This window comes from Ascaphus truei, chromosome 1, assembly GCF_040206685.1.
Source record: "Ascaphus truei isolate aAscTru1 chromosome 1, aAscTru1.hap1, whole genome shotgun sequence".
Classification (NCBI taxonomy): domain Eukaryota; kingdom Metazoa; phylum Chordata; class Amphibia; order Anura; family Ascaphidae; genus Ascaphus; species Ascaphus truei.
Genome location: NC_134483.1, coordinates 17,997,299 through 18,009,527, shown reverse-complemented (window position 1 = coordinate 18,009,527; position 12,229 = coordinate 17,997,299). Strand labels below are relative to the sequence as shown.

The following is a 12,229-nucleotide window of genomic DNA, read 5'->3' as shown; positions in this document are numbered from 1 at the left end:
TTTTACTTGTCTGATTCTTTAATGGCATCAGTCACCAACTTTGGTGTATTCCTTGTCCCAGTTAATTTATGCATTTTCCCATCAAAACTCAATATAGTGCGTTGAATCTGCGTAATATAGACATATTACAGTAACTCACATTTTTATTTAGATAAAGCCTGCTGAGCATCTCATTAAGTGAAATATTTATTTTGCTAATTATTCCCACACAAATCCAAAGTAATGAGTGTTTCCCCTATAGGCAGGTGATCCTGCAGTTATGCTTGCAAAGGTTAGAGGCAGGCGGGTATAATTACTACAGACTGTACTCATCGGTTTGAGTCTTTAAAAGATGTTAGGTGTGTTACATTATAATCAGTAATGTATGTATATGACGGGATGTTTGTTTGTAGAGAAAATAATATAATGATGGCGGCACTCGTATCAAGTTAAAATTAAACAAGTTTAATAGGGTGCAAGTATACCCTGATGACTGTTTCCAATAGAGGTCTAAAGTAATAATATATTACATTAAAATACAAAGTCACAACATACAGAAAAGCGGAATAAAGTAGACAGATTGAGACACCTTGTCATATGCCCAACGTTTCGGGATAAACCCTTTATTAAGTGAAAATCCCTACTTCAGCCTTATTGCTGGTGTGCAGTGTCTTATTTAGACGTTTTATCCAGTGTTGGATGTTGGTTTTTGCCCCAGTAAACATGCAGTGCTGCTTTCAAGGATTTTATATCAGTCCGGGGCCAACAGGGAGAGCTCTATTATAATTACACAGGACATACTTGATAACGAGAGAACCCAATGTATCATTTCCTGGGAAAACATTTAATAAGGAAACTTTGTACAGAATGACTCATTTTAGAATGCCAAAAATGTATTCTCTCAACTACAGTGAACTTCTTGCACTTGTAATTTACCCTGTCTCCTTGTGCTTTCCACTGCTCTATTCCCCTGAACCGTTACTGCCAGTGGGCAGTGAATTGCAAGGTCCTCAAGCAGAGAAAGGCTTAAGAAAAAAAGTTTCAGTAGGGATTGCCTAGTTACGCCTCCCCTGCTTTAATACCACTGCTACTGTCCCGAAACAAATGTAATGATACTAAAAAGGAGCAACCAGCCTATCCCAGGATGACTTTAAGCTTTCCATAACCAAGTGGGTTAGCCAACCTCTAGCCCTGGGTTGCTCAACTCCAGTTTAAGAGCCCCCAACAAGTCAGGTTTTAAAGGACATCCCTGCTTCAGCACCGGTGGATCAATCAGTGAGTGGGTCTTGAGGACTAGAGTTGAGCACCACTGCTCTAACCCACCCTGTGTGTAACAAATAAAAGGGAATATCTGGAGGAAATGAAGTCCCCATGTCTCAGCGCATCGGGTTTACAAAACGACAGTAACGTTAAACAACTTAAACACATCACTGCACCTCTGCATTGATTATCTCTATCCCAACTTCCTGTAACAAACATAACATTACTGTATTAACATATAGTCACATTTAATAAAAGGTTTAGGACAGGAACAATGTTGCAATTGTAGCTATACCAACTAATATATTACATTTGCTGCAGTATAGTGTATTCTAGTTTGTGAATAGCGTGGCAGGGATTACAGCTGTCATAACACATACCTGGGATGAACACCATGTGCTGCTCTTCATCGGAAGCTGTGTCAGATATTAAGGACATAAAGGAAAGATCGCCATCGGATTCCATTCTTGGGGTGCCCTGGCCTAGGGAATCTTTGTTCTAGATCTTTAAACTCAAGGGGTTTCAGAAAGTATCAAGCATTATTAGGACCGACTTCTATTTAAAACATAATAATTCAAACTGCAAAAATACCCAAAAAAGTATTATATGTGAGAGGTTTCGTGTGTCTGGTTTCAGAGAACTGAGCTGCTAGTTCTTATCCAAGATACTAATGGGTACATTGATTTGCACTTTTATGACTCTACCCCTGGGAGTGGTCAGAAACCTACCCGAAAATTAACATGAAAGAATATTATAGTACGCCGATGCAGAATATGTTGTCTCGTCACAAATAATGGATTATAATAGTCTCCAGCACACTAAAGCTTTATTACAAACATTCTTAAAAATTTTTTTAAAAAAAAGGAACTGTAGGGGCCAGTGTAGGTTTAGGATGCAGTTGTATAGAAATACTCAGTATCGTTATAGATATTAAAAACAAATAATTAGGCTCATAGTGCAATATACATACTAGTAGGGATCAATTTTAAAAACTATACCATTCAGCCAGTGTAAACTTAGCTCAAAGCTGTATTCTAAAAGTACGGAGTAATTAATACTTTCAGCAAGTGTATCTACAAAAGAAGCCACTACAACTGGGATGGGTGATAAAATATGACCCAACAGTTACTTTATAATCCCAGATATGGTTCAACAGAGTGAAGCCACCAGATAATGACCAGGCGCATCTCAAAAGCACATATTCCTTTAGGATGTCTCCTGTGGCTGCTCAGGGTTTCTCTGCAGCCTCTGTACTATACCAAATAGTCAAATTAATCTGCTGCCTCCAAAGAAAAAGGGAAGTCTGTACATCCAATACAAGAGTTCAAAACCTTTATTCTGGTGCAACTCTACATTCACATACATAGGACGCTTACATGAAATACATCATCGATACAAGGGTGTTATTCTAAGGAACAAGATGCAGAAAGGTCTCTAAACTACAAATAACGATCCTAAGTAATGAAATATGGCAAGGAAGCATATATCCCAGCCCCATTAATTCTCAGCACTACAGTGTTTCAGTTTATTAGGTAAGGAGCTGACATTCAGCCCCATACAAAAATATATAGCATTAGGAATAACCATTGTATATAGCACGTCTCTCACAGTGGGACACAAAACTGTGCACAACTGCACGTCCTACATATAAAGTAGTGGAGAGGGAAGTTATACACACACAGATACACAACACAGAGATACAGACAGACAGGTACACAGACAATAGAAACCACAGGCACACAACACAACATTATTCGTCCTAATAAGTGACGCTTCCCAGCTCGGTACCGATAACGTGTACGTGCTGCGTAATGCTCTCAGCCCCTCCCACACACACAGAGCCGGGGCTCGCATCTCCCCGCCCCCAGGACAAGGATACCGTCCAGACTCCAGTAACCGGCAGCTCCGCAGTCAGCAACATCCGCCATCTTCAAACAACCGCCACTCCCAGCAGCCACCGCACCTCCTGCAGGGACCCGCCCCCAGCCGCGGGCGGCAGCGCTCATTGGCTCCGCGTGTCACCGCCCACATTCCTTCTTGATCAATGACCACTGGTCACCAGGTGGGGGCGTGGCGCTGCCGTTAGTGACGTGCCTGTCAGTGCGCGCAGCATGCTGGGTATCGTAGTTCGCATTCCCTGAGGTTCCAGCCGGACCAGGTAAAAAAAAGGACTGCAACTCCCGGCATCCCACTGTGACCCAGGAAGAGGTGGCGTGGCTGTGATTGGTGGCTGCCGAAGCAGGAGAGAAACTACATTTCCCGTGATGCAGAGCGCGCTCATTGTGTATCCTAGTGACAGAGGGGGATGAATGAGCTGCGTGTGAGGACAGAGGAGAGAGACCCTGTAATGTAATGTAATGTAATGTAATGTAAAGTTATATAATGTAATGTTTATATTAATGGGGTTGATATTACCCTGTAATGTTTCTGTAGCGCACTTCCCCCCACCCGCTGGGAGATGGGTGGCTACAGTGTGTGTGTGTTGCGGTGTTAACTGTAAGCGTCCAATGGTGGGGTTCCATCATTGGGGCTTTGCTCAGGAGGGTCGTCGGAGGACGGGGAAGCGGTTTAGTCCGATGGGGCAGGGGTTTCGGCGGTATGAACCCCGCAGATCATTACGTTAGGGTGGAAATTCTTAGCTGGAGTTTTTTTTTCTTTCTTGGGGCATTCGTTGGCGAAGTGGCCCTTCCGACCACAGCGGTAGCAGATGAGGTCACCGGGGGCGGTGCGGCCCTTATAGGTAGGAGATACTCCCCCAGACGGTTTGGACTTGACGGCAGGTGTCTTGGATTGAGAATCCTCCTCCGTACTATAGGGTTCCTTAACCTTCGGAGCGGATGCTCACCTTTGAGGGACTCTTTGGTCTTCATAGGGGCATGGAAGTGCAGCTGAAATTCGTGCATCCTGACATGCCGCATTAAGTCCATGTAGGTGGGAGGTACTGTGGTGGCTGAAGCAGCCCGCATCACAAGGACTATTGGTTGGGAAGGTAGTGATCCCCTCAGCTGTTGCTTGAAACAATACCGGTCCTCTTCTGCCGCCGAAATAATTTTCTTAGAGAGAAGTGTCCACCACTTCACAAATCGGTCTCTATTATATGTACCTCTGCACACGTCTCTTACAGGGCTCTTGTTTGTTATTGGCAGAGTCTGATGCTGGGGTGTTGGGGGTCCTGTTTGTTATTGCCAGAGGCTGATACTGATGAGCTTCTCCCTTATTTTGACAGATATTGAAGTGATATGTCGTCTTGCTGAGGGAACTTATGAAATTTTAAGCAGCAGAATGGATGAGAAGACAACCTGCAGCATGCCATCATATACAGAGAAAATCACTCTTGGCATCAGCAAAATCCTAGGTGACGTATGGGGGAAGACACTGAGGGAGAAATTTGCTGGGGATGAGAAGGATCAGGATGAAGAATAATAATAACTTTATTTCATATAGAGGTTTTCTCCCAATGGAACTCAAAGGGCGTCACAATTACAGTATAGTGCGCAGTACACAGCGCACAGGAATTTTTACAGACACAGTGGAGTACATGAGAAGGGGGTAAAAGGAGATGAGTAGGAGGGAGGGCTGTGTAGAATAAATGCAGGCTGCTCTACCATTTAATTGACCTAGAATAGTTTTTTGTTTTTTTAGGTGGGAGTTGATTAAAGAAAGGGGGTCAGTGCAGGTTGTATGCATAAATGACCGGGATATGGATGACAAAGATGGCTGGTGGGGATGAGTGGAGGCCATGAGAATAGGGATGGTTGGGTTGACCATGTAAGATTGGAATAAGTATAATATAGGAGAGTAAAATATATGAAATTGGTTTGAGTGAAGCTTCAGAGGTGAGTGTACATTCTCAATAGAACCTAACCTCTTATTACCACAGATCACAAGCTGATGTCATTGTGACCAGGGAGTCCTTATTCTCTGCGTGCTGGCATGAGTATCACAGACATTGTGACTCCACGGCCGTGTGTTCACTCGTGTAGCGATAACATAACCTCAATCTGCAGGCATCATAAAGAGAAACAGGATGTCCTGTTATTCCTTTCCAGACATAGCTGCGTCTCTGACAACCAGAGTTGCCACCTTCTATTGAAGGCCAACCTGGAGAAAATGTAAAAAAAAGTACAATCCCTTACATGATGGAGTGGCGGTGTCTCCTGGCATCCTGCTGCAACTCTCCCAACTGAGCGAACATGGCTGACTTGTTGCCATGGCTACGTGACGTCATGACACTACGCAGCGCTGTGTTGCCATGGTAACGTGACGCCTCGTAGCGGCATGACTTTATGTAGCGTTCAGTTGCGCAGTTGGAGGGGGAATTGCAGGAGAATGCCGGAGTCGCCGAACCACCAAACCGCACCCCGCCGCCACCCGGAAATTGACAGCGGCAACCCATAGCCCGGAGGTAAGAGCTTGAAACATGGAGTCTCCGGGTCAAACCCGGTGAGGTGGCAACCCTGCTGACAGCCAATGTCTTGATCACCCTGATACATACGCAAAAAAGACCTGACGTCCAGAGACTGTCATAAGGTCATTAGAGTACTAGCCGTATCATTCCCTCACTGTTATACTGGACCCAAAGAGTTGAGCTTTTTCATCACATATATATGCATATCTTTATTTGTATTATGCCATCCATGTACATAGAACTTTACAGCAGTAATACATGTGGCAAATTAGGAATAAGCTCTTCAGACATTAAAGTAACATTAGGAAAAGGAGTCCCTGCCCCGAAGAGCTTACAATTTGTGGTAAGTTAGGAGAACTTGCAGAGACATTAGGAGGGTGTTTGGGTAACTGCATCTGCAAGAGACCATGGTAAATGTATATGTATCAGTCAAGGGAAGCTACCCAAATGCGTCAGTAAAGATGGGCTGAAAGGTGGAGAAAGAGGGTGCTAGTCGGATATTGAGGGGGAGGACATCCCAGAGGTGTCGGGCAGTGAGGGAGAGAGGTTTTAGGTGGTAGATACAAAAGGGGTGGACAGAAGACATCCTTGAACAGAACACAAGAGGCTGGCAGGTGTATAGTGAGACATTAGGAGGGGCAGAGGAGTCTATAGCCTTAAGAGAGGAGAATTTTGTAAATACTACAGGATTTAATTGGAAGCCAGGAGAGGGATTTCAGCAAGAGAGATGCTGAGACAGATTTAGGAGACAGTAAGGTGATTCTAGCAGCAGCGTTAAGGATAGATTGCAGGGGAGACAGGCGAGAAGCAGGAAAGCTGGACAGTAGGTTACAATAGTCAAGACGGGAGAGAATTAGGGCAATGTGTTAGTGTTTTAGCAGTTGAGCGACAGAGGAAAGGGCGTATCTTTGCAATGTCACAGAGGTTAAAACTGCAGGTTTTAGCTACACAGTGAATGGTAACCGAGACTGAGGGAGGTGCCAAAGGTGACACCTAGGCAGCATGCTTGTGATACTGGGTGTATGATAGTACTGCCAACAGTAATGGAGACGGGGGCAGTAGGGCCAGGCATGGGAGGAAGAATTAAGTGGGACTTTGACATGTTAACTTTGAGTCTGCAGAGAGGGCCAGTCAGGACAATATAGTGGAGAGACATTCAGAGATTTCTGTCTGAAAAGTAAATGTGTGTGTCGTTAGCATAGAGGTGGTATTTGAACCCAAAAGATGTGATAAGGTCACCTAGAGATTGTGTGTAGAGACAAGAGAAGAGGTTCGTGGACAGACCCATTGGGTAAGCCCACCGAGAGATCGACAGAGGAGGAGGTGGTGGTGGTGGTTGGGAACAAGACACTGAAAGTACGATGGGAGAGGTAAGATGAAATCCAGGATATAGCTCTGTTATGGATACTGGTAGTATAGACAATGTGAAGAAGAGGATCCACAGTATCAAAAGCTCCAGAGAGGTTGAGTATTATAATCGGGGTGTAATGACCTTGGTCTTTGGAAGCATTCGTTATTTTGGTTAGGGCTGTTTCAGTGGAGTGAGCAATGCAAAAGCCAAATTGCAAAGGGTCTAGAAGAGAATAGGAGTTAAGACAATGGAGCAAGTGAGATAATTGGAGGTGTTCAAGGAGTTTAGCGACAAAAGGCAGGAGGGAGACAAGGTGATAGCTAGAATAGGTATAACTGTTGCATGCTTGGAGGTGGGAGAGCTGAGGGATCAGTAAAAATGCAAGAGTGTAGGGATTAGAGTGAAAGCAAGAGGTTTTAGGAGATGGGAGGGAGAGGAAAGCAACAGTAACACATCCGCCTACTTCCTTTCTGATAGATGAAAGAGTCAGGGAAAGCAAGAGGAGAGTTAGGAAAAAGAGGTGTAGAATAGGAGGAGGATACAGAAGGGATCCCTTGAGAAAATGGAAACCGCCTCAGGCCTTGAAGTAGTCCGCAAAGTCCTCAAGTGAAATGGAGGAAGACAAACGGCTAACAGATGATGGTCTGAGTAGAGAGTCAAAGACAGAGAAGAGGTGCTGTGGGTTAGACTTCGAAGTGTTGATTAGTGAAGAAAAGTAGCTTTGTTTGGCCTTTGAGAGGGCAGAGTTGAAACAGGACAGGATACATTTGTAGTGAAGGAAGTCAGTGAGAAAATGAGATCGCCTCCTGAGGCGAAACAGGAGAAACGGAGCATGCATGTATGGCAGGTTATGCCAGGTCTGGAGTTATAAGGGCGTGAGTAGCGGAAAAGAAGTGAGGAATGTAGATAAAGAGAGGAGGATAGGGCAGAGTTGTAGTTCATGACCAGGTTTTCAGAGTCTGTAGAAGAGAGAGGGAGGAGCTCAACGTGGAGTCGAGCTGGTTGATTAATGGAATGCAGGTCTCTGCAAAAATGAGGGGTTGATCAAGGTGAAGTAAAGGAGAATTGAGAGAAAGTAAATGAGATGAGATGATGGTCAGAGAGAGTAAAGGGGGAAATAGAGAAATTAGAGAGAGAATATTTTTTTGTAGGGGTAGGGGGGTGGGACCAGGTCCAGGTAGTGGCCAACCTTGTGGGTGCTGGCTGCAGTGTATTGGTGAAGAAGAGGTTGGAGAAGGAAAGCAGAAAGACCGAGGAAAGAAAGAAAAAGAGAGCCAGGAATGAAAAGCTTGACAGTGTGAGCCTCAAATGATGGAAAAGAAAGAGAGGGATGTATAGGTTGGGTACAGTATTGGCAGATGTAGAAGAGGAGGCGTGCCACGTCTCCACCCCTGCCATCAGGATGAGGAATTGGGAGAAAGAAAGGGCAGATTCCAGTGCAGAGTCAGAAAAAGAGGTACAGAGAGGAGCTTGTTAGAGAGGGAGCGAGCATTTCAAAGTGCACAGGAGAAAAGGAGAGGCGGGAAGTAGACACGGGATGTGTATGAGGTTAGAGGGTTTTACACCATGATGAGGACAAGTTGGATGTGGGAGGCGATGATAAATTAGATGGGGACCAGAATTGGGAGAGATATCCCCAGAATCGAGGAGGAGAAGCATGGAAAGAGAGTGGAGGGTAGGCAGATTATTGGAGATAAAGAAAAAGCTGAGGTATTAAACAAATTCTTTGCCTCTGTGTTTACCAGGGAAGAATCAAGTTCAATAGTAGTGCCGCAGGAGGAAGAAACAACCTCCATATTGATGTACAATTGGTTAACTGAGGAAGAAGTTCATAAGCGACTTGAAAAAATGAAAGTAAATAAGGCACCTGGCCCCGATGGCATACATCCAAGAGTTCTCAAGGAGTTAAGCTCAGTAATAGCCAAACCATTATATTTAATATTCAAGTACTCCATTTCCACAGGCTCTATACCACAAGATTGGCATAAAGCAGATGTGGGGCCTATATTTAAAATGGGAGCTAGAACACAACCGGGAAATTACAGACCTGTAAGCCTAACTTCAATAGTAGGGAAACTACTTGAAGGTTTAATACGGGATAATATTCAGGAATACCTAATGGAAAACAAAATTATTAGTAATAGTCAGCATGGATTTATGAAGGATAGATCTTGCCAAACTAACCTTATTTGTTTCTTTGAGGAGGTAAGTAGGAATTTAGACCAGGGTAATGCAGTTGATGTGGTCTACTTAGATTTTGCAAAGGCTTTTGATACGGTTTCACAGGAGATTGGTGTACAAAATAAAGAAAATTTGACTCAGTAATAATATGTGCACCTGGATTGAAAACTGGTTAAAGGACAGACAACAGAGGGTTGTCATAAATGGAACTTTTTCAGGTTGGGCTAAAGTCGTGAGTGGAGTACCTCAGGGATCGGTACTGGGACCCCTGCTTTTTAACTTGTTTATTAATGACCTTGAGCTTGGGATCGAGAGCAAAGTCTCCATCTTTGCTGATGATACTAAATTGTGTAAGGTAATAGAATCAGAGCAGGATGTAATTTCTCTTCAGAAGGACTTGGAGAGACTGGAAACGTGGGCAGGTAAATGGCAAATTAGGTTTAATACAGATAAATGTAAGGTTATGCATTTGGGATGCAAGAATAAAAAGGCGACTTACAAATTAAATGGAGATATATTGGAGGAATCCTTGATGGAGAAGGATTTAGGAGTGCTTGTAGACCGCAGGCTTAGCAATAGTGCCCAATGTCATGCAGTAGCTGCAAATGCAAACAAAATCTTATCTTGCATCAAACGGGCAATGGATGGAAGGGAAGTAAACATAATTATGCCCCTTTACAAAGCATTAGTAAGACCACACCTTGAATATGGAGTACAATTTTGGGCGCCAATCCTAAGAAAAGACATTATGGAACTAGAGAGAGTGCAGAGAAGAGCCACCAAATTAATAAAGGGGGTGGACAATCTAACTTATGAGGAGAGGCTAGCTAAATTAGATTTATTTACATTAGAAAAGAGGCGTCTAAGAAGGGATATGATAACTATATACAAATATATTTGGGGACAATACAAGGAGCTTTCAAAAGAACTATTCATCCCACGGGCAGTACTAAGGACTCGGGGCCATCCCTTAAGGTTGGAAGAAAGGAAATTTCACCAGCAACAAAGGAAAGGGTTCTTTACAGTAAGGGCAGTTAAAATGTGGAATTCATTACCCATGGAGACTGATGGCAGATACAATAGATTTGTTCAAAAAAAGGTTGGACATCTTTTTAGATGGGAAAGGTATACAGGGATATACCAAATAAGTATACATGGGAAGGATGTTGATCCAGGGATTAATCCGATTGCCAATTCTTGGAGTCAGGAAGGAATTAATTTTTCCCCTTTAATGGGGTTTTTTGTTTGCCTTCCTCTGGATCAATAAGTAAGTATAGATATAGGATAAAGTAGCTGTTGTCTAAATTTAGCATAGGTTGAACTTGATGGACCTATGTCTTTTTTCAACCTCATCTACTATGTAACTATGTAGGATTGGTACGGATGTGTTTTAATGCGAAGTGGTGTAAGAGGGCGCAGATAGGAACGGAGTTCATGTGAACTGAGAAGTGTAATAGGAAGCAGAGATGGAGATATATGAATGGAGTTGGAGCAATAGTGAGGATGGTAGAAAGAAAAGTGCAGTAGTACTGGTTGTGCTAGGTTAGTGTTGAGGTGGGTGAGGGCTGGGCGGTGAAAATAAAGTTAAGGTAAAGTGCAGGAAGTGAGGGCTGAAACAGTAGTACTGTTTATAGTAGTATATACTGTAATATACAAATGGTGGAGCTCTAAATGTTGGTAGAAGAGTTGTTCTTGGCTCACATGCTGGAGGTTGTGTATTTGAGTCTTTGGTAGATGTCCTCTTGTTCAACTCCAGATTAACTCCATGCCACTTATAACCATAGATCACTTCAGTGTTTATAATGGAATGGAAGAAATCTATAATTACTTGGTATCAATGTATATTTGTATAACCTTAAAAAATTCCAAGTACTTTGCCTGGAGCTACAAAAGACCCACCTACACTAATATGCTGGCAGTGATAGAAGAACCATGAGCATCAGGAGAGAGCTGGTTGGGGATGAAAATTACAGGGTTTCATGGATCTCCACTACAGTCCTCGGGGATGGCAGGGGAAGAACCTTCTCATTAGAGTTTTACATGAACAGGACTTTGAGCCACTGAAGACCTAAGCAGCATTTACATGCGTGGGAGGTTTCCTTGATGGGTCAGATCTGACCTCACAAGTATATCTATCTATATGGTATAGTATACAATCTATATACTGTAAATAGAGAGGACCTGTAGGCTATCATCTCTATCCTTCCTACCACATGCTGCTTACAATTCATAATCTAATCCAGGAATCTGATTGCATTAGATCAGGGGTGCGCAAACATTCCCCCCTGTTCCCGCCCCACTGCTGGTGCCCCCCTCGTTACCATGTCTTTGGCATCAAATGAAGCCACTGGGTCACGTAGCCATGGCAACGTGTCGCCAGGGAAGTTACAGAGGCCTCACACGATTCCCCGGCATTTAATTTCAATGCCTTGGGGAAAAGCGCCCCTGCATTAGATTACCATCACATATTTATCTTGCGTGCCATGTGAGAGGGAATTCATGGAGGATCACACTGTGCAGAATGGACTCACGGTTTTCATGTCCGTTGTGAAGCAAAAGTTGGTATAAAAAGGTGCAGTTTTAATTTTTTTTTAATATATTAATTATAAAAGAAATCCAGACACTGTCAGTGAAGAGCAAATTGTACCGTAGGCGGCTCTTTGTGCACTTCTGTTGGCCTCCTGTCGGGAGGAGACCTTTTCTATGGCTGCAGTCTTGTTCATTATTGTACATGGAAAAGGCCGTCTGCTCCCAAGAGCTCAACAGAATTGGGAGTGCTGTTTGTACCAGCATTAATAACGTTATAGGGAAGAACGGACCGGTAACGCTGTGTTCTGTCCATGATCCAAACTATGAAATGCACCAAAGAAACAAAAAAAATGACGCCTTTCTCATGGGTATGTACATAATCCTAATATTGGACGCTGAAGTTGGTGAAAAGATTGTGAAAATGTTCGCGGAAGCGTTCTTCGCCTGTCTTACCTAGCGAGCAAACGTAATTGTAGCATTATTGAAAATGTAGCCCATTTTTGGGTGAAACATTGGGGCAT

General features: G+C 43.5%; 2 protein-coding genes across 8 annotated transcripts in view; one reads left to right on the top strand and one right to left on the bottom strand.

The window, feature by feature from the left end:
• Positions 1-3,223, bottom strand: part of LOC142484090 (protein hinderin-like) — a 178,816-nt gene extending 175,593 nt beyond the window's left edge. Inside the window, exons 1-2 of one of the 2 annotated variants that reach the window (XM_075584024.1) lie at positions 3,119-3,223; positions 1,620-1,655 (exon numbers count right to left, since the gene is read on the bottom strand). In XM_075584024.1, the coding sequence (XP_075440139.1) occupies positions 1,620-1,655; positions 3,119-3,167 (85 nt within the window). In that variant the 5' untranslated portion in view covers positions 3,168-3,223. Of the gene's footprint in view, positions 1-1,619; positions 1,656-3,027 lie in introns of both variants that reach the window. The other variant, XM_075584016.1, reaches the window with a different exon arrangement.
• Positions 3,224-3,498: 275 nt separating this feature from the next.
• Positions 3,499-12,229, top strand: part of LOC142483671 (tubulin polyglutamylase complex subunit 2-like) — a 30,796-nt gene continuing 22,065 nt past the window's right edge. Inside the window, exons 1-2 of one of the 6 annotated variants that reach the window (XM_075583759.1) lie at positions 3,499-3,588; positions 4,466-4,594. In XM_075583759.1, the coding sequence (XP_075439874.1) occupies positions 4,522-4,594 (73 nt within the window). In that variant the 5' untranslated portion in view covers positions 3,499-3,588; positions 4,466-4,521. Of the gene's footprint in view, positions 3,604-3,879; positions 3,980-4,465; positions 4,595-12,229 lie in introns of those variants that run through there. The other 5 variants (XM_075583787.1, XM_075583841.1, XM_075583973.1 and 2 more) reach the window with 5 other exon arrangements.